We start from the raw sequence: 23,938 nt of genomic DNA on the forward strand, positions 1-23,938 counted from the left end.
GGTTTGATGAGTAAATTTGCAGATGACACAAAGGTTGGTGGATTGCTGATAGTGACAAAGACCATCAGCAGGATATAGATTGATCAGAGACTTGGCAGATGGAATTTAATCCAGACAAATGTGAGGTAATACATTTTGGGAGGTTTAATACAGATAGGAAATATACAGTAAATGGCAGAACCCTTAAGAGTATTGAGAGGCAAAGGGTTTTGGGTGTACAGGTACACAGGTCACTGATAATGGCAACGCAGGTGAAGAAGGTAGTCAAGAAAGCATACGGTATGCTTGCTTTCATTGGTCAGGGCACTGAGTTTAAAAATTGGCAAGTTATGTTGCAGTCATATTATAGAACCTTAATCAGGCCGCATTTGGAATATCGTGTTCAATTCTGGTCGCCATACTACCAGAAGGATGTGGCGGCTTTGGAGAGGGTACAGAAAAGATTTACCAGGATCACTGGAACGACAAAGGTTGAGGGGAGACCTGATAGACATCTACAAGATTCTGAGGGGCATGGACAGAGTGGATAGTCAGAAGCCTTTTTCCAGGATGCAAGAGTGAATTACTAAGGGGCATTGGTTTAAGCGGCAAGGGGTGAGGCTTAAAGGAAATGTACGAGGCAGGTTTTTTACACAAAGGGTGGTGGATGCCTGGAACTCACTGCTGGGGGAGATAGTGAAAGTAAATACGATAGTGACATTGAAAGGGTGTCTCGACAAATACATCAATGGGATGGAAATGGAGAGATATGGTCCTCGGAAGGATAGGGGGTTTTAGTTCAGTCAGGTGGCATGGTCAGTGCAGGCTTGGAGGGCCGTAGAGCCTGTTCCTGTGCTGTAATTTTCTTTGGTCAAGGCAAAGAAAGCACATATTCAGGATGCCAATGATTTGCTCAAATGTACTAGGAAATTATTCTGCAGTACCTACCTGCCTTTGTGTCTTAATACCAGGCATGGCAAGCAGCCACCTCTTCAGGCTCATTCTAACCACTATCCACCAGCAATCAACCACAGAGTCTGGAGAAGTCCTTGACTCTATGAGAATAAACAAATTATGACAGTTGCCCAGGAAACAAGCACAGAATGAAGCAGATGCACATATTGTCATGGACCAACTGGACATTCAGTAAATGGAAGTTATCATGGAGCCTCAGTCAATTTTAACTGCCAATTCCACACAATCATTGCTCAGCCTGCACACAAAATTTGTTCCTGAGGCTTTATACCAGGAGTTAATTTTCCACACCATTATACCCTTGTATTTCCCCAGCTCCTCCTAGTAAATCACTTGAATCCTCTTCTACTTGAGCCAACTATGTAAAGCTAAATTTGCAGAGTATTCACAAAATGGGCATCAGTTTAAATTTCTGAAAATCAGGCATTTAACACAAAGTAGCACTGATAAAACATGATGTGTGAGAATAATTCTGGATCAAGTTTATTTTGTGCTAAGCTTCTCACATGCATGTGATGATTCAACTTATCCAAGTTGCCACGAGGCCACACATTGAGTATCTGCAGTTTACCTATGGTTTGTCCAGATTCTGTTCTCATTTAAATACACAACAGGTGGCACTGAATAACACTGTTGAGGGAAGCTGGCCAATTTTTAACAATTCACTCTAGGGACAATGAGGGAAGTTGTATCCAACCAACATCTAATCTGAGATCAGCTAAACCAATGATCAAACTCACAAATTTCTTATCTGATTGGCCCGGAACAACGCTATTTGCTGCGTAACAACAGAACATAACGTGATTCATGTCCCAACTATGACAGATGAGTAAAACATAAGCATATTTTGCTCAGACTGAGGGCATTTTACATCAGTGATGAAAAAGGCAAGGAGCCACTATTAATGGAATGCCCAGGTTGTATCATTATTTTTAAACAAAGTTTAAAAAACATATTAATCCTGGCCACTGTAATACATGGTATGCTGTTCCTGAAGTTATTAGTTAGACATGAAACAGTAACAGGAATGATTTTTCATATGAAGAGCTGTTAACCAAAGAGTTTGGAAATGTGTAGTTTGACAGAGTGCAGCAAAATATTTGGAATCATTAGTGGAACTTTCAAATATTGAAATTAAACACAGTACTGCAACACTCTGCATCTTTCTAATGAAGCAATGTTTCTAAGTCATATTGCAGCTTCAGTTCTGATGTGCACTCCATTCATGTTTTTTGCGCCAGTAGAGTTGTCAGCTTAATCCTCCCATCCATGGATGCTGTCAGGCATGTCCCACAATCCATTGCAGTGCACCAATCGACAGTGACCACGGGTGCTCGGTGACCTCCAAGTGACAGGCAAGGTTCCAACATTTGCTCTGTATTCGTCAGCTAGAAAACAGAAAGGTCACTGGAGTCAATGGGCATATTGGTTCTAGAGTCTCGTTTATTCCTCAATTAACTTTAGCCGATCTCTATTCAGTTACTCCTGGTGTCAGATAGATTAACTATATAGCCAAAAACTTGTCATGCCCCATATCTATTAAAGGAAATGGGTATCTTTAATCCTAAAATGCAATAATTGTGGTACGTTCTAACAGAAACAAAGATTAGCACTTTATGGGTTATATAATAGACAAATTGACAGTATCACAAAGATATTAACACACCATTAGGACAGGATGCATAGTATGTACTTGTAGGCACTCTCATCTTATTCACTTTATAATCTTCAGGGTTGTTTACCATTCAATGAGATCATGCCTGATCTGTTTTGTATCTCTATTCATCCACCTTAGCTACCCATATCTTTATAGCCCACGCTAGCAAAAGTCTATCAGTCACAGATTTTAAATTAATTGAGATACTTGTGGGAGAGGATTCCACAATTACCATATTTTGTACGTAGAGGAGATCTGACTTTGATATCAAGTTTCCTTGTTCTAAATCTCACCCCCAGGGGAAGTTTTTCTACTCAAATTCCTTTCAAATTCTTTTGAAAGCTCAATTAAATTATAAGAACACAAAGTAGGAGCTGGAAAAAGCTAACCAGTTCTTTCAGCCAATTTTGAAGAGGTGAATATCGACAATTGTTACTTAAACAGAGTTCCAGGGATATTTGATAAAATCCCCAGAATCATATGATGCAGGAAGGGCCCTTCAGCCCATCAAGTCTGCACCGACACGTGAAAAATATTTGCCCTTCCACCTAATTTCATATGCTAGTACTTGGTCCATAGCCTTGAATGCTATGATGTGCCAAGTGCTCATCTAGATTCTTCTTAAAGGATAAGACAATGCATTCCAGACCATCACCACCCTCTGGGTAAAAATGTTTTTCCTCACAACCACCACTTAACTTCCTATCCCTTACCTTGAACCTATATCCCCTTGTGACTGACCCTTCAACTAAGGGGAATGGCTGCTCGATATCCACTCTGTGTAGCTCATTCTGGTCATCTTTGCTCAACAAAAACAACTCAAGCCTATCCAACCTTTCTTCATAACTTAAATGTTCCACCCTAGGCAACATCGTGGTGAATCTCCTCTGCATCCTGTCCAATGCAATCACATCCTTCCTATGATGTGGTGACCAGATCTACACAAGCACTTCAACTGTGGCCTCACCAAAGTTCTATACAACTTGGAGCATGACTTCTCTGTTTTTGTAAATCTATGCCTTGATTGATAAAGGCAAGTGTCTCATGTGCTTTTTTCACCATCCTACTAACATGCCCTTCTGCCTTCAGACATCTATTGACAAGCATAACAAAGTCCATTTGTTCCACAGAACTTGCTAGTGTCATGTTATTCATCGAATGCTTCCTTGTCAAACTATTCTTTCAAAGTGCATCACCTCTCTCTTTTCAGGATTAAATTCCGTCTGCCTCTTTTCTGTCATTCACTATCCTGTCTATATCTTCTTGTAGCGCAAGACACAGCTTCACTGTTAACTATGCCGCTAATTATTATGTCATCTGCAAACTTATTAATCCCACCACTCAAAAAGGTAATCTATGTTGTTTATATAAAATGACAAATAAAAGGGGACGCAGCACAGAACACTGTGGTAAACCACTGGACACTGGCTTCCAGTCACTAAGGCAACATTTTTGTCATCACCCTCTGTCTCCTACAACTGAGCAAATTTTGAACCCACTTTAATCAAATTACGCTGCATCCCATGTGCATATGACTTCTTTATAAGTCTCCCACATGGGACCTTGTCAAATGCTTTGTTGAGATCATTATAAACTACATCAACTACACTGCTCCCATCTACACAGCTAGTCATCTTCTGAAAAAAAATTAATCAAATTCGTTAGGTATGACCTCCCTTTGACAAAGTCATGCTGACTATCCCTAATTAAGATTTGCCTCTTTAAGTGGAAATAGATGATTTTCTTCAGAATTTTCTCCAATAGTTTTCCTATCACTGACGTGAGACTCACTGGTCTATAGTTCCCTGGCTTATCTCTACAACCCTTCTTAAAAACTGAACCACATTACACGGTTCACCAGTTACATAGGTAAGATGGGTATAGAAGGATATGGGCCAAACGTGGGCAATTGGGACTAGTTAAGGGATTAAAAAAGGGAGTGGCATGGACAAGTTGGGCCAAAAGGCATGTTTCCATGCTGTAAATTTCTATGACTTTATTAGCTGTTCTCCAATCCTCTGGTATCTCCCCTGTGGCTAGAAAGGAAATCAAAAGTTGGATCAGAGCCCCTGCAATCTGTCCCTTGCTTCCCACAGTAACCTGGGACACATTCAAGTTGCGGCTCATCGGCCACAAGTTGAAATGCAAAAAAAAAGAAAGAAAATTATGAATTTCTGCTTTGGGATTATGAGCAGCTAAGGGCGAAACTAAAAAGCAGAACCTCAAAGGTACGAACGGAATTTCTGGAGTAACTAAATAAGACTAGAGAGATGAATGTGTGGCTCAAAGACTGGTGTGGGCGAAATGAGTTTTGATTTATGGGACACTGACATAAGTCCAGGGAAAGTGGGAGCTGTACCGATGTTACAGGCTTCATCTGAACCATGCTAGGACCACTGCTCTGTAGAGTTGTATAACTAGGGTGGTGGTTGGGGGGAGGTGGGGGTGGGAGTGAGAGTGAGTGAGAGACAGGAGGATTTGTAAGAGGAAGATGTAATAAACTGAGATACAAGGTACTACAGCAGGGACATTTGTGTAAAGATAGCCACTAACTACAGTGTACACAGGCTACATGACACTGTTACAATATGCTGGCCATTACAGGGTACACAGAGACACCATTTGTCCCGCAGCACAGAATACACAGATCCCAGTGACAATGAAAGCACTTCCATCATTTGTTGGGTAGCACAGAGACACAATACTTGTCTTGGAGGGAGCTGTAGATCAGTTGAAGGAGCTATCCATTACGAGGGAGGAAGTGTTAGGGTTTTTAAGAACATAAGAAGAATAGGAGCAGGAGTAGGCCATCTAGCCCTTCGAGCCTGCCCCGCCATTCAACAAGATCATGGCTGATCTGTCGTGGCTCAGTTCCACATTCCTGCCCTCTCCCCATAACCCTTAATCCCCTCGCTTATCAAAAACCCATCAACCCGCGTCTTAAAAATATTTAGCAAGGCAGCCTCCACCACCTCAACGGGCAGAGAATTCCAGAGATTCACCACCCTTTGAGTCAAGAAGTTCCTCCTCAACTCCGTTCTAAACCGCCCCCCACTTTATCTTGAGGCTGTGCCCCCTAGTCCTACTGTCCTTTCTGAGCGGGAAGAGTCTCTCCACCTCTATCCTATCCATCCCATTCATCATCTTATACGTCGCAATGAGATCTCCCCTCATTCTTCTAAACTCTAATGAGTACAAGCCTAGTTTATGGTAGCATAAAAACTGATAAAGCTCCGGGGCCTGATGGCATTTATCCCAGGTTGCTTAGGGAGGTGAAAGATGAAATTGCTGGGCCTCTGACGCAAATCTTTGTCTCTTCTTTGGACACAGGTGAGGTCCCAGAGGACTGGAGGATAGCTAATGTGGTACTGCTGTTTAAAAAGGGCAGTAGGGATAACCCTGGTAATTATAGGCCGGTGAGTTTGACATCAGTGGTACGAAAATTGTTGGAGAAGATTGTTAGGGATAGGATGTATAAGTATTTGGAGCGTTGCGATCTGATTAGGGATACGCAACATGGCTTTGTTCAGGGGAGGTCTTGCCTTACGAATCTGGTAGAATTTTCTGAGGAGGTGACAAAAACGGTTGACGATGGGCGAGCCGTTGATATTGTCTATATGGATTTCAGTAAGGTGTTTGACAAAGTCCCTCACGGTAGGCTGGTAGAAAAGGTTAAGGCACATGGGATACAGGGACAGGTATCTAGATGGATTGCAAACTGGCTAGGCAACAGGAGACAGAGAGTAGTAGCGGAAGAGACCTTTTCAAGCTGGAGGTCTGTCACTAGTGGTGTGCCGCAGGGCTCAGTACTGGGACCTCTTCTCTTCGTAATATATATAAACGACTTGGAAGAGGGTGTACGTGGTGTGATCAGCAAATTTGCAGATGACACCAAGATGGCAGGATTGGCGGATAGTGAGGAAGATTGTCAGGTGACACAGCAGGATATAGATAAGCTAGTATGCTGGGCAGATAGAGGGCAGATGGCATTTAATCCTGACAAATGCAAGGTGATGCATTTTGGAAGGAATAATGCAGGGAGGAGTTACATGATAAAGGTAGACCAATTAAGAGTATAGAAATGCAGAGGGACTTGGGAGTGCAAGTGCACAAGTCTCTGAAGGTGGCAACTCAGGTGGAGAAGGTTGCGAAGAAAGCTTACGGAATGCTAGCCTTTATAGGAAGGGGTACAGAGTATAAGAGCTGGTGTCTAATGCTTCAGTTGTACAGAACGTTGGTTAGGCCGCATTTGGAGTACTGCATCCAGTTCTGGTCACCTTACTACCGGAAGGACGTGGAGACCCTGGAGAGAGTGCAGAGGAGGTTTACCAGGATGCTGCCTGGTATGGAAGGACTGGGATATGAGGAAAGATTGGGTAAACTGGGGCTTTTCTCCTTAGAAAGATGGAGATTAAGGGGGGATCTGATAGAGGTGTATAAAATAATGAAAGGTATAGATAGACTCAACAGTGGCAGGCTTTTTCCTAGATTGGAGACAAATATCACAAGGGGTCACGAGCTAAGGGTGAGGGGGGAGAAGTATAATATGGATACTAGAGGGAGGTTTTTCACACAGAGGGTTGTGGGGGTATGGAATGCGCTACCAAGTAAGGTGGTTGAGGCAGGCACGCTGGACTTGTTTAAGGTTTACTTAGATAGGCACATGAGTGACACAGGGATGGAGGGTTATCGGTGACAGTTTCAAAAAGGGTCAGAGCCTCGGGACGATACTGGAAATGTAATACTACGTTAATGTTTTTGTCTCTTTTAATCCGCAGGTGTGTCGGTCCACCTTGTTGTCAAACAAGGGGCATGCACACGGTGGGTCGTGCGTGGGCTGCTCTTGGATGTTGAGAGTGGCCTAGTACTTTGTGTCGTGTTGTGTGCTTAAACCTGGACCAGCAGATGGGCACCACAACAGCTCAGTGACTATCAGTGCTAGCTGTGCAGATACATGGATTTGGGCCAGTGTCTGCGGGAGTTTGCGCATTCTCCCTGTGGTTGCGTGGGTTTCCTCCGGGTGCTCCGGTTTCCTCCCACACCCTAAAGATGTGCTTTTAGGCTGACCGGTGTACCAAATTGACCCTACACTATTCTCCCCTGAATCTAGCTATAATAGGGGTACCATTAACATACACACGGGGCAAGGTAGGTGTAGGAAAATGCTTTGTTAAGATGGCGGCGCGGGCTCGTTGGGCCGAAGGGCCTGTTTCCTGTGCTGGGTTGTTCTTTGTTAATACTACTCAGAACAACACAAAGTCAATTAAAGGCCTCTGACCATAGAATGCTCTATATTGGCACAGGAGAGTCAGAGAACCAGCAAGTGAGTTACATATTATGAAAGTATTTTGAGATCGTGCAATATAAGCTTGTAATTAATTGCATCCAAAGATCTTACGGTTTCAGAATGCGGCTCAAGAACTCACTTAAATTAAAGTCAATGTTTTTCAAAATTTCTTTCTTTTCCTGTTCCTCACTAATTACTGTCTATTCACCTGGTTTCTACTTCAGTTTATGCTTCCCATTGGCCAGCTATGTCTCCATCTTGACTTCACATATTCCTCGGTCTGATTCTCCCTTCCACACAATAAGAAGTCTCACAACACCAAGTTAAAGTCCAACAGGTTTATTTGGTAGCAAACGCCGCTAGCTTTCTGCCTCTGACCCTTCGTCAGGTGAGTGGAGAGTTCTGATTACAGACAGGGAATGTAAAGACACACACTCAGTTTACAGAATACACTCAGTTTACAGAATACTGATTAGAATGTGAGTTTTTACAGCTAATCAAGTCTTAAAGGTGCAGACAATGTGAGTGGAGATAGCATTAAGCATAGGTTAAAGAGATGTGTATTATCTCCAAACTGGATAGTAAGTGAGATTTTGCAAGCCCAGGCAAATCAGGGGGGTTACATGTGTGACATGAACCTAAGATCCCGGTTGAGGCCGTCCTCATGTGTGCGGAACTTGGCTATCAGTTTCTGCTCAGCGTTGTCGTGTGTTGTGAAGAACACTTACCCGAAGATCAGAGGCCGAATGACCGCTGAAGTGTTCGCCAACAGGAAGAGAACAATCTTGCCTGGTGATTGTCAAGCGGTATTCATTCATCTGATGTCATAATGTCTGCATGGTCTCACTAATGTACTGTCCCTCGGGACATCCTTTCCTGCAGCGTATCAGATAGACAATATTGGCCAAGTTGCAAGACTATGTACCATGTACCTGGTGGATGGTGCTCTCATGTGAGATGATGGCAGCTGTGCAGGTCTTGCAGAGGTTGCTGTGGCAGGATTGTGTGGTGTCGTGGTCACTGTTCTCCTGGAGGCTGGGTAGTTCGCTGCGGATAATGGTCTGTTTAAGATTGTGTGGTTGTTTGCAGGCAAAAAGTGGGGGTGTGGAGATGGTCTTGGCGAGATGTTCGTCTTCATCAATGACATGTTGAAGACACTGGAGAAAACGGGTAGCTTCTTCACTCCAGGGAAGTACTGGACGACGAAGGGTACTCTGTCCACTGTGTCCCCCATCAGGAGATGCGTCAACACCAGATTCATCAACCGCACTCACAAGACAGCCCCGAACATCACCCAATCACAATGCAACGCCATCCACGCTCTCAAGACCAACAGCAACATTGTCATCAAACCAGCAAGGGAGGGACCATCGTCATACTGAACAGAACGGATTACTGCAAAGTATACTGACAACTGAATAACAAGGAACACTACAGACAGTTACCCACAAATCCGACCAAAGAACACACCCATCAATTCAAAACTCTGATCAAGACCTTTGATCCGGACCTTCAGAGCACCCTTCATGCTCTCATCCCACGCACTCCCCGCATGGGAGATCTCTATTGCCTCCCAAAGATACACGAGGCAAACATACCCGGCTGTCCCATCGTATCGGGCAATGGGACCCTGTGCAAGAACTTCTCTGGCTACGTTGAGGACATCTTGAAACTCATTGTATAAAGAACCCCCAACTTTTGTTGCAACACTACAGACTTCCTACAGAAACTCAGTACACATGGAGCAGTTGAACCAGGAGCACTCCTCGTCACAATGGATGTCTCAGCACTCTACACTAGCATCCCCTACGACGATGGCATGGCTGCAACTGCTTCAGTACTCAACGCCGACAACTGCCAGTTTCCAGACGCAATTTTACAACTCACCTGCTTCATCCTGGACCACAATGTCTTCACCTTCAACAACCAGTTCTTTATCCAGACACATGAAACAGCCACGGGGACCAAGTTTTGTGAGACTTCTTACTGTGTTTACCCAGTCCAACACTGGCATCTCCACATCATGTCTCCCTTCCACATCCAGACCAAGCTTGCTCCACTGCTCAATCATAGGAAATTGGGGCCATGTGCGGCTGAGAGAACCTAATTTACACATTCCAATAAATCACAGTGTAATTCCATCTTGAGACAATGAGTAACCAAATTCAGTACACAGGGCAGAGAAATAGATCACTCAACCCCTTGAGCCTGTTCCCCTATTCAATATGAGAGTCAAGATACAGATCAGTCATTTCATAGAACATTACAGCGCAGAACAGGCCCTTTGGCCCACGATGTTGCGCCGACCAACTAAAAAAGCAATGACCCTCTAACCTAAACCAATCCCTTTCCATCCATAAACCTATCCATGGATCTCTTAAACGCCCCCAAACTAGGCGCATCTACAACTGCAGCAGGCAGGGCATTCCAATCCCTCACCACCCTCTGGGTAAAGAACCTACCTCTGACATCCGTCCTAAATCTACCACCCCTTAATTTAAAGCTATGCCCCCTCGTGCTAGCTTTCTCCATCCGAGGAAAAAGGCTATCACTGTCCACCCTATCTAAACCTCTAATCATCTTATATGTTTCAATAAGGTCCCCTCTTAGCCGCCTTCTTTCTAACAAAAACAACCCCAAATCCCTCAGTCTCTCCTCATAGGACCTTCCCTCCATACCATTGCTCCACATTCTTTAATATCCTTACTTGACAAATATTCATCAACCACAGTTGTAAAAATTTGAACTGGCCAGTGGCATCACAGTCTGTTAAGGAAATAAAGGTGTCCTTATTTTGGGCTCTCCCACAAAGGAAATCATTTATGCATCAAATTGTTTTGCCATTTTAGACTGAATGATCCTTGAAGTGAAGGGAAGGCAGAATGTGCCCTCATAATTTAACTGCTTTAGCCCCAGTATTTGTCAAACTTTGCTGTATCTTCTTCAAAAGCATCCATCTCAATGTGGTGAACTGAGCACTATTCCTGACGGGCTCTAACTAAAGCTCTGTACAGTTCACTGAACAAGAGTAATTTGACTTCAGTGGGAATTATAATACTGAAATAATTCAAAATTAAAGGCTGGATTAGAAGGCGCTGATCATAGCGAGGCAAGTCATTGGAATGCTACAATAAGGCTCAGAGGCTACGATATGGGAGGGGTAAAAAAGACAACCAGAAACCTTAGTCTTGATGGTTATATATAACCTTTGCTAGGAGCGTATCTGTCACCGGAATGGATAATACTCAGCTATGATGCACTGTAGTTGGACAATCTGCCACATGCATTGTCTAGATTTATATGACAGGAATGGTCACTTGGCTGGTGACACAGGTCGCTCAGTCACTAAGAAATTGTATCTCAGCATGAAATTAGTGTTAGTCCTTCAGAAAAGGGAATTAACAGGATAGGGGGTGAAATAAGTAAACAGAGCTTCCATCATAAATGTAGATGGGACGGTGTCTTACCTTGTGAATGATTCCACCACCAGAGGAACAAGTGAGTACATAATGCCCCTCTGAATCAAATGCAAACAGTCTTCCACGGGGCACCTGCACTTGTTTATATCCACTGTACCCAGATAATACAAATGGGCCAATTGCGTCTGACTGTACTCCACACTCAGAAACCTTTACTCCGCTCTTATGAATGTTCCACTGAATGAACTGGATCAACAAGACAATCAAAAATGAAAGACCAAAATCAGCAGAGGTGAAGTGTCACATCAGTTTACAAGCACACAGACACACTGATCCACCTATAGACAGGCATATCTACACACTCAAGTGGGCGGTTATGCTCGAGCATGCGGGCCCGCACCCACATCTCTCTGCTTATCAGCTGTCCCATTACCTTTCCATCTTCACCAATGCTGTAAACAGAGTTTTCATCATAGCTGAACTCCACTGAATAAACCTCCCCAGAATGTGCATGCCAGCTCATAGCACAATCATACCGCTGCATATCTGAAACACAGTAATTAAAACACACACTGACTCATCAGAATTAGAGGAAGGACAGGAGAGAGAAGTTAGACCAGTCTTTGGATTTAGGGAGGTTTTAAAGTCTAACGCAAAGAAAATATTCATCTTACCAAAGAGTCGGATGATCCCGTCAGCAGCTCCAGTCACCAGCAGATTCCCATTATGATTGAAAGCTGTACAGTTAATGGCAATGGGCTCAGGATCCAGAGAAAACTGATGCTGCAGAAAAGCAAGTAAACTTACTGGAAACTTTAATTCAATAATATGAGCTGGAACTTCCATTCACTTCTGTTTGCTATCAGTCAGCAAGGCTGCTGAGCTAGATTTATCTCCCAGCAAGCTCATATCCCAAGTTGATTCGTCACTGCCCAGATCACGAGAATAAATTCAAACCCAACAACAGTCCACAACAAAATTCATTTCCTTTGGGGAAGGGGCAGGGGAAAGAATGGAGAATGGCAGTCAGGGGATGAAGTGCCCAAAATATTTTCAAAAATATTGAAATATTGGGGGTTTTGGTAGGTCGCGGGAACCGTGGTGCACAAAGGCTGTGTTGAACCTAGTCAGGAGGAAAGGGAAGGTGTATAAGAGGTTCAGGGAATTAGGAGAGGTTAAAGATCTTGAGGAGTATAAGGACTGTAGGAAGGAACTTAAAAGGGAAATTAGGAGAGCCAGGAGGGGTCATGAGAAGACCTTGGCGGGTAAGATTAAGGAGAATCCCAAGGCCTTCTATAAATATGTGAAAGGTAAAAGGATAAGAAGAGAAGGGATAGGACCTATAAAAGGTGAGGGGGGAAAGGTTTGTGTGGAACCAGAAGAAATGGCAGAAGTGCTTAACGAGTACTTCGCCTCAGTTTTCACAGTGGAAGCTGATCTGGGAGATTTTGTTATGGATTTGCAGCAGATGGAAAAGATTGAGTACGTGAATATTAAGGAGGAGGATGTGTTGGAACTTTTGAATTCTATCAAGGTAGATAAGTCGCCTGGACCAGATGGGATGTACCCCAGGATACTGTGGGAGGCGAGGGAAGAGATTGCAGAGCCCCTGGCGATGATCTTTGCGTCGTCAATGGAGACGGGAGAGGTTCCGGAGGATTGCGGATGTAGTTCCTATTTTCAAGAAAGGGAACAGAGATAGCCCGGGAAATTACCGTCCGGTGAGTCTGACCTCAGTAGTTGGTAAGCTGATGGAGAGGCTTCTGAGGGACAAGATTTACGAACATTTGGAGAGGTTTGACATGATCAGGAATAGTCAGCATGGATTTGTCAAGGGCAGGTCGTGCCTTACAAGCCTAGTTGAGTTCTTCGATAATGTGACTGAACACATTGACGAAGGAAGTGCCGTGGACGTAGTGTACATGGACTTCAGCAAGGCGTTTGATAAGGTCCCCCATGCAAGACTTCTTGAGAAGGTGAGAGGGCATGGGATCCAAGGGCCTTTGGCCTTGAGGATCCAAAATTGGCTTGCCTGCAGAAGGCAGAGAGTGGTTGTGGATGGGGCTTTTTCTGAATGGAGGTCAGTCACCAGCGGTGTGCCTCAAGGATCTGTTCTGGGACCCTTGTTGTTTGTCATTTTCATAAATGACCTGGATGAGGAAGTGGAGGGATGGGTAAGTAAGTTCGCTGATGACACTAAGGTCGGTGGTGTTGTGGATGGTCTGGAAGGATGGCAAAAGTTGCAGCAGGACATAGATAGGATGCAGGACTGGGCGGAGAAGTGGCAGATGGACTTCAACGCGGATAAATGTGTAGTCGTCCATTTTGGCAGAACCAACGGGATGAACGAGTACACTATCAAGGGCAGAAGTCTGAGTAGTGTTGAAGAGCAGAAGGATCTAGGGGTCCGGGTCCACAGGACTCTTAAATCGGCCTCGCAGGTGGAGGAGGTGGTCAAGAAGGCGTATGGTGTACTGGCCTTCATTAATCGAGGGATTGAGTTTAGGAGTCGGGAGGTAATGCTGGAACTTTATAAGACCCTTGTCAGGCCTCATTTAGAGTATTGTGCGCAGTTCTGGTCGCCTCACTATAGGAAAGATGTAGAAGCTATTGAGAGGGTACAGAGGAGATTTACAAGGATGTTGCCTGGACTGGGAGGCATGCCTTATGAAGTTAGGTTGAGGGAGCTGGGACTCTTTTCCCTGGAGAGACGAAGGTTGAGAGGCGACCTGATAGAGGTTTACAAAATGTTGAGAGGAATAGATAGGGTGGACTCTCAGAGGCTATTTCCCCGGGTTGAAATGGTTGCTACGAGAGGACACAGATTTAAGGTGCAAGGAGCGAAGTTCAGAAGTGATGTTAGGGGTAAGTTTTTCACTCAGAGGGTGGTGAGTGAATGGAATCGGCTGCCGTCAGTGGTGGTGGAGGTGAACTCGCTGGGGTCTTTTAAAAGACTTCTGGATGAGTATATGGGGTTTAATGAGATTGAGGGTTATAGATAGGTCTGTAGGTTGGTAGGTGTTGATGTGATCGGCGCAACTCGTGGGCCGAAGGGCCTGTTTGTGCTGTAGTGTTCTATGTTAATACTTAACAGTAAGGTCAGACTAAACTCAATATGCATCAGATATTGACCACAGTAACAGGAGACATTCAGGAACAAGGACCAAGGTACCTATAGAACTCAGCCAGGAACTTAGTCTGAATTATACCTTCAACATTGTGAAATAAAAGTTTAGTTCATAAAATCAAGCTATGGGGGAGTTTGGCCACTGAGATTCATTTGGCTTCTTTTACTTAAGTATGCACAATTCCTCTCCTAATAACCCCAAGCAATCATCGTCTGACCTTTCTGTAAATTTAAACCATCCTGGCAGGTAAATTTGCGAGTCACTCGGGAAGGGGTGGGGGTGTGGGGAGCGGGGTTTGGGAACCAGAATAGGTCAGCAGGAGAAATAACTGAGGGACAGCTACAGACTAAGGACAATAAGATTAAGAGGAAGAATAGGCAGTGAATAGTTGTTGAACATAGCAGGACTGGTGGTCTGAAGTGCATTTGTTTCAATGTGAGTATAACAGATAAGACAGATGAATTTAAGAGCTTGGATTAGTACTTGGAATTATTGCACTGGACGCCAGAGTTTGGAATGACAACCGCATACCGAGAGATTCAATGGATTACCTGAGCACTGTATGCATTGTATGCTCAGGTAATCCATCAAATCTCTCAGTATGGGCTTATCATTCCAAACTCTGGTGTCCAATGTAATCAGCATATGTCTCTTCACAGCAGGAGCCATGGTGATGAAGGAGTACCCAAACAGTTCAAAGTGCCTTCAAGAATCAGGTGATTGCTTCTCCTTATTCTACCATACATCTCTCCATCAAAAAGGACGTGGTATTGGGCATCTTATAACACATTAAAGTAGATAAATCCCTACGGCCTGATGGGAGCTTCCCCAGAATACTGAAGGAGGCAAGGGTGGAAATTGCTGAGGCCTTGACAGGAATCTTTGTATCCTCAATGGCTACAGGTGAAGTTCCAGAGGACTGGAGGATTACCAATGTTGTTCCACGGGCAGCAGGAATAATCCAGTAAATTATAGGCTTGTGATTCTTACGTCAGTGGTAGGGAAATTATTGGAAAAGATTCTTAGGGACAGGATTTACTTACATTTGCAAACAAATGGACTTATTAGTGATACACAGCATGGTTTTGTGAAGGGGTGGTCATGCCTCATTAACTTGATTGAGTTTTTCAAGGAAGTGACGAAGATGATAGATGATGGAAAGGCAGTGGATGTTGTACATGGGCTTCAGTAAAGCCTTTGACAAGGTACCTCATGGTAAACTGGTACAAAAGGTGAAGTCACATAGGATCAGAGGCAAGCTGGCAAGATGGATACAGAACTGTCTTAGAAGACAGAATATAGCAGTAGAGGGATGCTCTTCTGAACGGAAGGCTGTGACTAGTGGTGTTCCACAGAGAACAGTTCTGGGACCTTCGTTGTTCATAGTATATATAAATGATTTGGAGGAAAATGTAGCTGGTCTGATTAGTAAGTTCGCAGATGACACAAAAGTTGGTGGCATTGTGGATAGTAAAGGATTGTCACAGAATACAACAAAATATTGACCAGTTGGAGACTTGGGCAGGGAAATGGCAGATGGAGTTTAATCCAGACAAGGGCGAGGTAATGCATTTTGGAAGGTCCAATGCATGTAGGAATTATGCAGTAAATGATAGAACCCTTAGGAGCATTGACAGGCAGAGAGATCTGGGCATACATGTCCACTGATCACCGAAAATGGCAATGTAATTGATAGTCAAGAAATCATACTTTCCTTCATCAGTTGGGGCATTTAGTTTAAAATTGGCAGGTCATGCTGCAGCTGTACACAACCATAGTTAGGCCTCATTTAGAATATTGTGTACAATTCTGGTTGCCAAACTACCAGAAGAATGTTGATGCTTTGGAGAGGGTACAGAAGAGGTTTACCAGGGTATGGCCTGGTCTGGAGGGTATTAGCTATGAGAAGAGGTTGGATAAACTTGGTTTGTGCTCACTGGAATGACAGAGAACAAAGAACAAAGAAAGAACAAGGAAATTTCAGACAGCTACAGGTCCTTCGGCCTCCAAGCCTGCACCGACCATGCTGCCTGACTTAACTAAAACCCCCTATTCTTCCAGGGACCATATCCCTCTATGCCTATCCCATTCATGTATTTATCAAGATTCTGGGGAAGTGCCGGATGATTGGAAAACGGCTAATGTTACGCCGTTGTTTAAGAAGGGTGCCAGGCAAAAGGCGGGGAATTATAGGCTGGTTAGTTTAACGTCTGTGGTAGGTAAAATGTTAGAATCTGTCATTAAGGAGGAAATTGCGAGGCATCTTGAAGGGAATTGCTTGATAGAGCAGACGCAGCACGGTTTCATTAAAGGGAAGTCGTGTCTGACAAATTTACTGGAGTTCTATGAGGATGTGTCTAGGGCGGTGGATAGAGGAGAGCCGGTGGATGTGGTCTTTCTAGATTTTCAGAAGGCGTTTGACAAAGTACCTCACAAGAGGTTATTGCAGAAGGTCGAGGGACATGGAGTTGGGGGTAGGGTGTTAGCATGGATAGAGGATTGGTTGTCAAATAGGAGGCAGAGAGTGGGGGTCAATGGGTGCTATTCGGATTGGCGGATGGTGACTAGTGGAGTGCCCTAGGGGTCGGTGCTGGGGCCTCAGCTTTTTACCATTTATATAGATGATCTGGAGGAGGGAACCGAGTGTAGGGTGTCGAAATTTGCTGATGACACCAAGATTGGGGGAACGGCAAATTGTGCGGAGGGTGTGGAGAGTCTACAGAAGGATCTAGATAGGCTGGGCGAATGGGCCAGGAAATGGCAAATGGAATTTAATGTTGGCAAGTGTGAGGTGGTCCACTTTGGTAGGAAGAATGGTAGGAAGGACTATTACTTACGGGGCGAAAAACTGCAGAGGAGGTTTACTAGGCTGATACCGGAGTTGAGGGGGTTGAGCTATATGAGGAGAGGCTGAATAAACTGGGCTTGTACTCGTTAGAGTTTAGAAGAATGAGGGGAGATCTCATTGAGACGTATAAGATGATGAATGGGATGGATAGGATAGAGGTGGAAAGACTCTTCCCGCTCAAAAAAGACAGTAGGACTAGGGGGCACAGCCTCAAGATAAAAGGGGGGCGGTTTAGAACGGAGTTGAGGAGGAACTTCTTCACTCAAAGGGTGGTGAATCTCTGGAATTCTCTGCCCGTTGAAGTGGTGGAGGCTGCCTCGCTAAATATTTTTAAGACGCGGGTTGATGGGTTTTTGATAAGAGAGGGGATTAAGGGTTATGGGGAGAAGGCGGGAAAGTGGAACTAAGCAGGGACAGATCAGCCATGATCTTATTGAATGGCGGGGCAGGCTCGAAGGGCCAGATGGCCTACTCCTGCTCCTATTTCTTATGTTCTTATGAAAAGTCACTACCATATCCGCTTCCGCTACCTCCCCTGGTAACGAGTTTCAGGCACCCACCACCTTCTGTGCAAAAAATCTGCCTTGTACATCTCTAAACCTTGCCCCTCACACCTTAAATCTATGGCCCCTAGTAATTCTTCCACCCTGAGACTATCCACTCTGTCCATGCCTCTCATAATCTTGTAGGCTTCTACCAGGTCTCCCCTCAACCTCCATCACTCCAGTGAGAACAAACCAAGTTTCTCCGATCTCTCCTCATAGCTAATGCCCTCCATACCAGGCAACATCATGGTAAATCTTTTCTGTACCCTCTCCAAATTCTGCACATTCTTCTGTGGCAGCCAGAATTGAATGCTATATTCCAAGTGCGGCCTAATTAAGGTTCTATAAAGCTGCAACATGACTTGCCAATTTTTAAACTCAATATCCTGGCCGCTGAAGGCAAGCATGCTGTATGCCTTCTTGACTACTTTCCCTACCTGCATTGCACTTTCACTGACCTGTGTACCTGTACACCCAGATCCCTTTGCCTATCAACACTCTTTAAGGGTTCTATCATTTACTATATATTTCATATCTGCATTAAACCTTCCAAAATGCACTACGTCACATTTGCCCGGATTAAACTCCATCTGTCATCTCTCCACCCAAGTCTCCAACTGATCCTGCTGTATCCTCTGATGGTCCTCATCATTATCCACAAATCCACCAACCTTTGTGTCATCCACAAACTTGCTAATCAATCCAGTTACATTTTCCTCCAAATCACTTACATATATTACAAACAGCAAAGATCCCAGCACTGATTCCTGAGGAACACCACTTGTCACAGAGGTTGAGGGGTGACCTGATAGAGGTTTACGAGATTATGAGTGGCACGGACGGAGTGGATAGTCAGATGCACTTTCCTAGGGTAGAAAAGTCAAGTATTAGGGGACACAGACGCATGCGGAAAAGTTTAGAGGAGGTGTGCAAGGTAAGTTTTGTTTTTTTACACAGAGGGCGGTGAATGTCTGGAACATCCTGGCCGGGGAGGTGGTGGGAGCAGGCATGATAAAGTGGCATTTAAGGGGCATCTAGACTAATACATGAATAGGATGGGAATGAAAGATATGGACTTGTTTAGGCAGACATCATGATTGGCACAACTTGAAGGAACAAAGGGCCTGTTCCTGTGCTATACCTTTCTTTGTCCTTTTATTGCCAAGATGTGAATGTTGTCTTGCCCTGAGAAAGTGCTGCTTGGCTTTCTGGAGCTATCTTTTGTAGCAGTTTGATGTAACTGAGAGACTTGCACTGTTAGAAGGCAGTCAGGAATTGCATATAGGAGAACAGCAAGTTTTCTTGCCTCAAGGATATGAACTACCCGCTAGAACTGCATGACAATCTGAGTGATTCATGGCTACATTTAAAAACATCAAATTCTGAAACTGCTCTTGGCTTGGATTTGAACATAAATTCCCTGCTGAAGTTGAGGCCGCTAGATTACTAACCCAATAACATAACTGTTAGACTGCCTGCTGTAGACCTGTGCATTTGTAGTTTGATACTGTTCTCATCAAAACCTTTACAGGGAAAGATTCTCAGGTAAAGCTTGGATTGTTTAAAGTAAAATTTTGATGAAATGTGGATGATTCTGGCAAGGCTGTATTTATGGTTTCTCTCCTTCCACTGTAATTTAAAGTCAGTCACAGTGTTGATCTAGTCAGATGCTAGCAAAACTAGTTGGGCTTTTACAATAATCTAACAGCAACTTTTCACGTATCGGTTCATAACGTATCCGATCAATTAAATATAAAATTTAAACTTACAAAATTTGTGTTGTTAGGCTCGTACTATAACTTACTGCATTCCCATTTATCCAGAGAGGATCCTAGCATATTACCTGCTGCTTCATGGTTTTCGTGTCCCACAGGAGGAGGTTGCCCGGAACCAGGTTTGTTCCTTTATCTCCGGTTTCCACCACTGTCATTTGTTTGATGCTCGGAGCAGCAGAAGAGCAAACAAACGATGTACCGCTTGGACTACAAGCTAGAGACAAGATTCTGGTTAAAATAAAGACAGGTAACATGTTAGGAAGCTTCCCAGAGTATCCTATACCGACTCTATACATTGTAGAAAACTTCCCCAAGTATCTGGGATACCAGGCTTGAAGATAAATCAGCAGGGATGCAATGACAGACATTCAAGGCAATATTTCAGAATAAGTATATTCCTATAATAGATATAAATTTTAAGGGGAAGACTCACCACCCGCAGTTAAATAGTCAGGAAAAGCATCAAACTTAAGGAGAAAGCGTACAACTCTGTAATGATGAGTGGCAGATCAAAATGTAAAGAAAGGCAGAGAATAAAAGTTAAATCAGGAGAAAGAAATTAAGAGTTTGAAAGGAAACTAGCTATAAATGTAAAGACAGATAGCAAGAGATTCTACAGGTATTTGAAAAGGAAAAGAATAAGTAAAGTGACTGTTGGTCTACTAGAGAGTGAGAACAGAGAGCTAATAGTAAATGAGGAGGAAATGGCTGATTAAATTAACAAATATTTTGCTTCTGTCTTCACTAAAGAGGATACAAAAGACATTCCAGTAATAGCTATGAATCAAGATGTAGAAGGGAGACGGGAACTTGGTGCAATTACAACACCAAGGAAGTGATGCTGAGCAAACTGATGTTGCTGCAAGCTGCCAAGTCTCCAGGGTCTGATGGACTTCATCCTAGAGTCTTAAAAGCGGTGGCAAATGAGGCATAGGTATCATTTTTTCCAAAATTTGTTGGATTTTGGAAAAGTTCTGTCAGCATGGAAAGCAGCAAATATATCCTCTCCGATCAAGAAGGGAGTTAGAACACAGGAACCGATAGACCAATTACCTCAACGTCTGTTGTGAGGAAAGTGTTACAATCTATCATTAAGCAGGTTATAGCTAGGCATTTAGAAAAACTTAAGGTAATCAGGAAGACTTGGCATGATATTGTGAAGGGAAATCATGCTTAACCAATCTATTGGATTTCTATGAAGTAATGTTCTGTGGATAAAAGGGAACCTGTAGATGTGTTGCACTTGGATTTCCAGAAAGTATTTGCTAAGGTGCCACATGAAAATTTTTGCAGAAGAAGCTCTAGAAACCAGTATCCCAGGTGACCACATGTGCAGAAAGTATTGCTGGCTGTAGAAACTTGAGATCTAGGCTATTCCTCTATGAATCCTCTGACACTAAGGGGCAATTTAGCATGGCCAATCAACCAAACCTGTACATCTTTGGAGCGTGGGAGGAGACACAGGGAAAATGTGCAAACTGTACATAGACAGTGACCCAAGGTGGGAATCAAACCTGAGACTCTGGCATTGTGAGGCAGCACTGCTAACCACTGTGCCACCCCAAAATTACAAGAGAACTTGAACAAAAAAGTAAGGATGTTATGTTATGTTTTAGGTATACAGGACATTGGTGGGACATCTTGAATAGTGTGCGCAGTATTGGTCTCCTTTCTTAAGAAAGGACATAAGCAGATTTGAAAACAGGAATGAGCGCACTGTCTTATAAAAATAGGTCACAGACAATGGGACGGCGGCGCGGGCTCGTTGGGCCGAAGGGCCTGTTTCCCGTGCTGTGTTGTTCTTTGTTGGACAGGTTGGACTTGTTTCCATGGAGTTTAGAGTGAGGGGAGGCTTGATTGAAGTATATAAGATTCTGAGTGGTCTTGACAAGGTGGACACAGGAAGGATATTTCTTCTTGTGGGAAAGTCTGGAACTTGGGGGCCCTGTTTTAAAATGAGAAGCTTCCCTTATAAGACAGAGATGAGAAGAACTTTTCTCTCTCAAGAAGTTGAGTGACTTGTAATTCTCTACCTCAGAAGATGATAGAGGCAGAGTCATTGAATAATCTTAAGGCAAAGATAAACAGATTGCTGTTAGGCAAGGACATCAAAGACTTTCAGGGGAATAGCGAATTAGAAACCACAATCTTAATGAATAGTGGAGCTGGCTCGAGGGGCAACTGGGGACACCATCGAGCATCCATGAGGCAAAGAGTATGGTGGATAGCACATATAGAGAGGTGGTACCACCACAAACTAAGACCCCACAGGCAGGAAGGGAATGGGTGATCATTGGGCAAGGCAAGAGGATTTGGCAGGCAGTGTAGAAGTCTGCTATAACTATTCCCCTGCAAAACAGATTTTTAATAGAACTCCATCAAGACTGAGAATGACATAGCTGATTCTGAAACTCACGTCTTGAATCAAGATAAAGGAAATTACAATGGGATGAGACATGAGTTGGCTATGACAGATTGAGAAACGTTACTTAAATGGATGACAGTGGATAGACAATGGGAAACACTCAATGATGGCACGGTGGATTGTAACGATTGTTCATTTCTATCTGGCGCAAAAATAAAATGAGAAAGGTGGCTGGGAAAGGTTTACAAAAGGAAATTAGAGATATTATTAGATCCGAGGAAGAGGTATCCAAATTGGCCAGAAAAGAAGTAATAGATCAGAGAAGCAGTTTAGAAATCAAAACAGGTTAAGTGGATTAGCCATGGGAAATGTGCAGAGTTATGAGGATAGAGAGGGGGAGAGGGCCTGGGGAAGATACTCTGTCAGAGAATTGGTGCAGATTTCATGGGCCAAACATTCTATGATTCAAGAGATTAATTAAGGGTAAAACTCAGTAAAAGAATAAGCAATGGGGGAAACATACAAACTGACTGTAAAAGTTTCTATAGGAATGTGAAGTGAAAAAGAGTGATGAAGACAAATGTAGGTCCCTTACTGTTAGAAACAGGGAAATCTATAACAGGGAACAAAAAAAAGGCTGACCAACTGAATAGATACTTTGGTTCTGTCGGTTTTCACAAAGGACGGTGCAAATAACAGGCCAGAAATGTTGAAGGAACTGAAGGAAATCAGTATTAGCAGAAAAATAGTGTTGGGGAAATTGATGGGATTGAAAGTTGATAAATTTCCAGGGCCTAAGAACTTAAGGAAGTGGCTCTAGAAATACTGGTTGCATTGGTTGTCATCTTTCAAGATTCTATAGACTCTAGAACATTTCTTACGGATTAGATTGCGGGATGGCTAATGTAATTCTACTCTTTAAAAAAGCAGGTAGAGAGAAAACAGGGAATCATAGATCAGTCAGTCTGACACCAGTAGTGGAGTAAATGCTAGAATCCATTATAAAATATTTAATGGTGGAGTGGGTAATGTCAGTAGTGGGCAAGTTGTCAGAAGGTACTCTGAGAGACAGGATCTACAGGCGTTTAGAGAGGCAAAGACTGATTAAAGCAGTCAGCATGACTTTGAGAATGGAAAATTATGTCTCAAGAATTTGATTGAGTTTTTTAAGGGGTAACCAAGAAGGTAGATGAGGAGAGTGCAGTGGACGTTATCTATGTGGACTTTATCAAGACCTTTGACAAGATACCACATGGTAGGTTGTTGCATTAGGTCAAATCTCACGGGATCCAGGATGAGGTAGCCAATTAGATACAATTGGAGGGCTGTGACCAGTGGTGTGCCTCATAGATCAGTCCTGGGTCCACTGTTATTTGTTATTTATATTAATGATTTGGATGAGAATTTAGGAGACATTATTAGTAAGGTTGCAGATGACACCAAGAATTCCAGTAGACTTGTCAAGCATGATTTCTCTTTTCGTAAATTCATGTTGACCTTGTCTGATTACACCACTGCTTTTAAAATGCTGTGTTTTGAAATCCTTGATAATGGATTCTAGCAACTTCTCTACTACCAATGTTAGACTCTCTACCTCCCCTTTTGAATAGTGGGCTTACATTAGCTACCTTCCTATCTGTAGGAACCATTCCAGAGTCCAAGGAATTTTGAAAATGACCACCAATGGATCTACAATACTACAGCTCTTTCCTTAAATATTCTGGGATGAAGATTATCAAGTCCTGGGGATTTATCCACCTCCAATCCATTTTCATTATCCTATAAATGAATTGGATGAAGCGGACGAGTGTACTGTAATAAATTTTCCTGACAATACAAAGATAATCGGGAAAACTAATTCTGAAGACGACACAGTCTGGAAAGGGACCTAAATAGGTAGGCCATCAAAAGCTTTGTGGAGTCAGTAAAATGTGAGACAAAAATGAATTTGTCCACTTTA

General features: G+C 43.4%; 1 protein-coding gene across 4 annotated transcripts in view; it reads right to left on the minus strand.

The window, feature by feature from the left end:
* Window positions 1-736: 736 nt before the first annotated feature.
* wdr91 (WD repeat domain 91) overlaps window positions 737-23,938 on the minus strand; it is a 57,965-nt gene continuing 34,763 nt past the window's right edge. For all 4 annotated transcript variants that reach the window (XM_080190592.1, XM_080190589.1, XM_080190591.1 and 1 more), the window contains 5 exons: window positions 19,682-19,841; window positions 11,992-12,100; window positions 11,751-11,863; window positions 11,366-11,563; window positions 737-2,342 (listed from right to left, as the gene is read on the minus strand). In XM_080190592.1, the coding sequence (XP_080046718.1) occupies window positions 2,178-2,342; window positions 11,366-11,563; window positions 11,751-11,863; window positions 11,992-12,100; window positions 19,682-19,841 (745 nt within the window). In that variant the 3' untranslated portion in view covers window positions 737-2,177. The remainder of the gene's footprint in view (window positions 2,343-11,365; window positions 11,564-11,750; window positions 11,864-11,991; window positions 12,101-19,681; window positions 19,842-23,938) is intronic.

Source organism: Carcharhinus amblyrhynchos, chromosome 6 (genome assembly GCF_965287045.1).
Source record: "Carcharhinus amblyrhynchos chromosome 6, sCarAmb.v2.hapA, whole genome shotgun sequence".
In the NCBI taxonomy this organism is placed as follows: domain Eukaryota; kingdom Metazoa; phylum Chordata; class Chondrichthyes; order Carcharhiniformes; family Carcharhinidae; genus Carcharhinus; species Carcharhinus amblyrhynchos.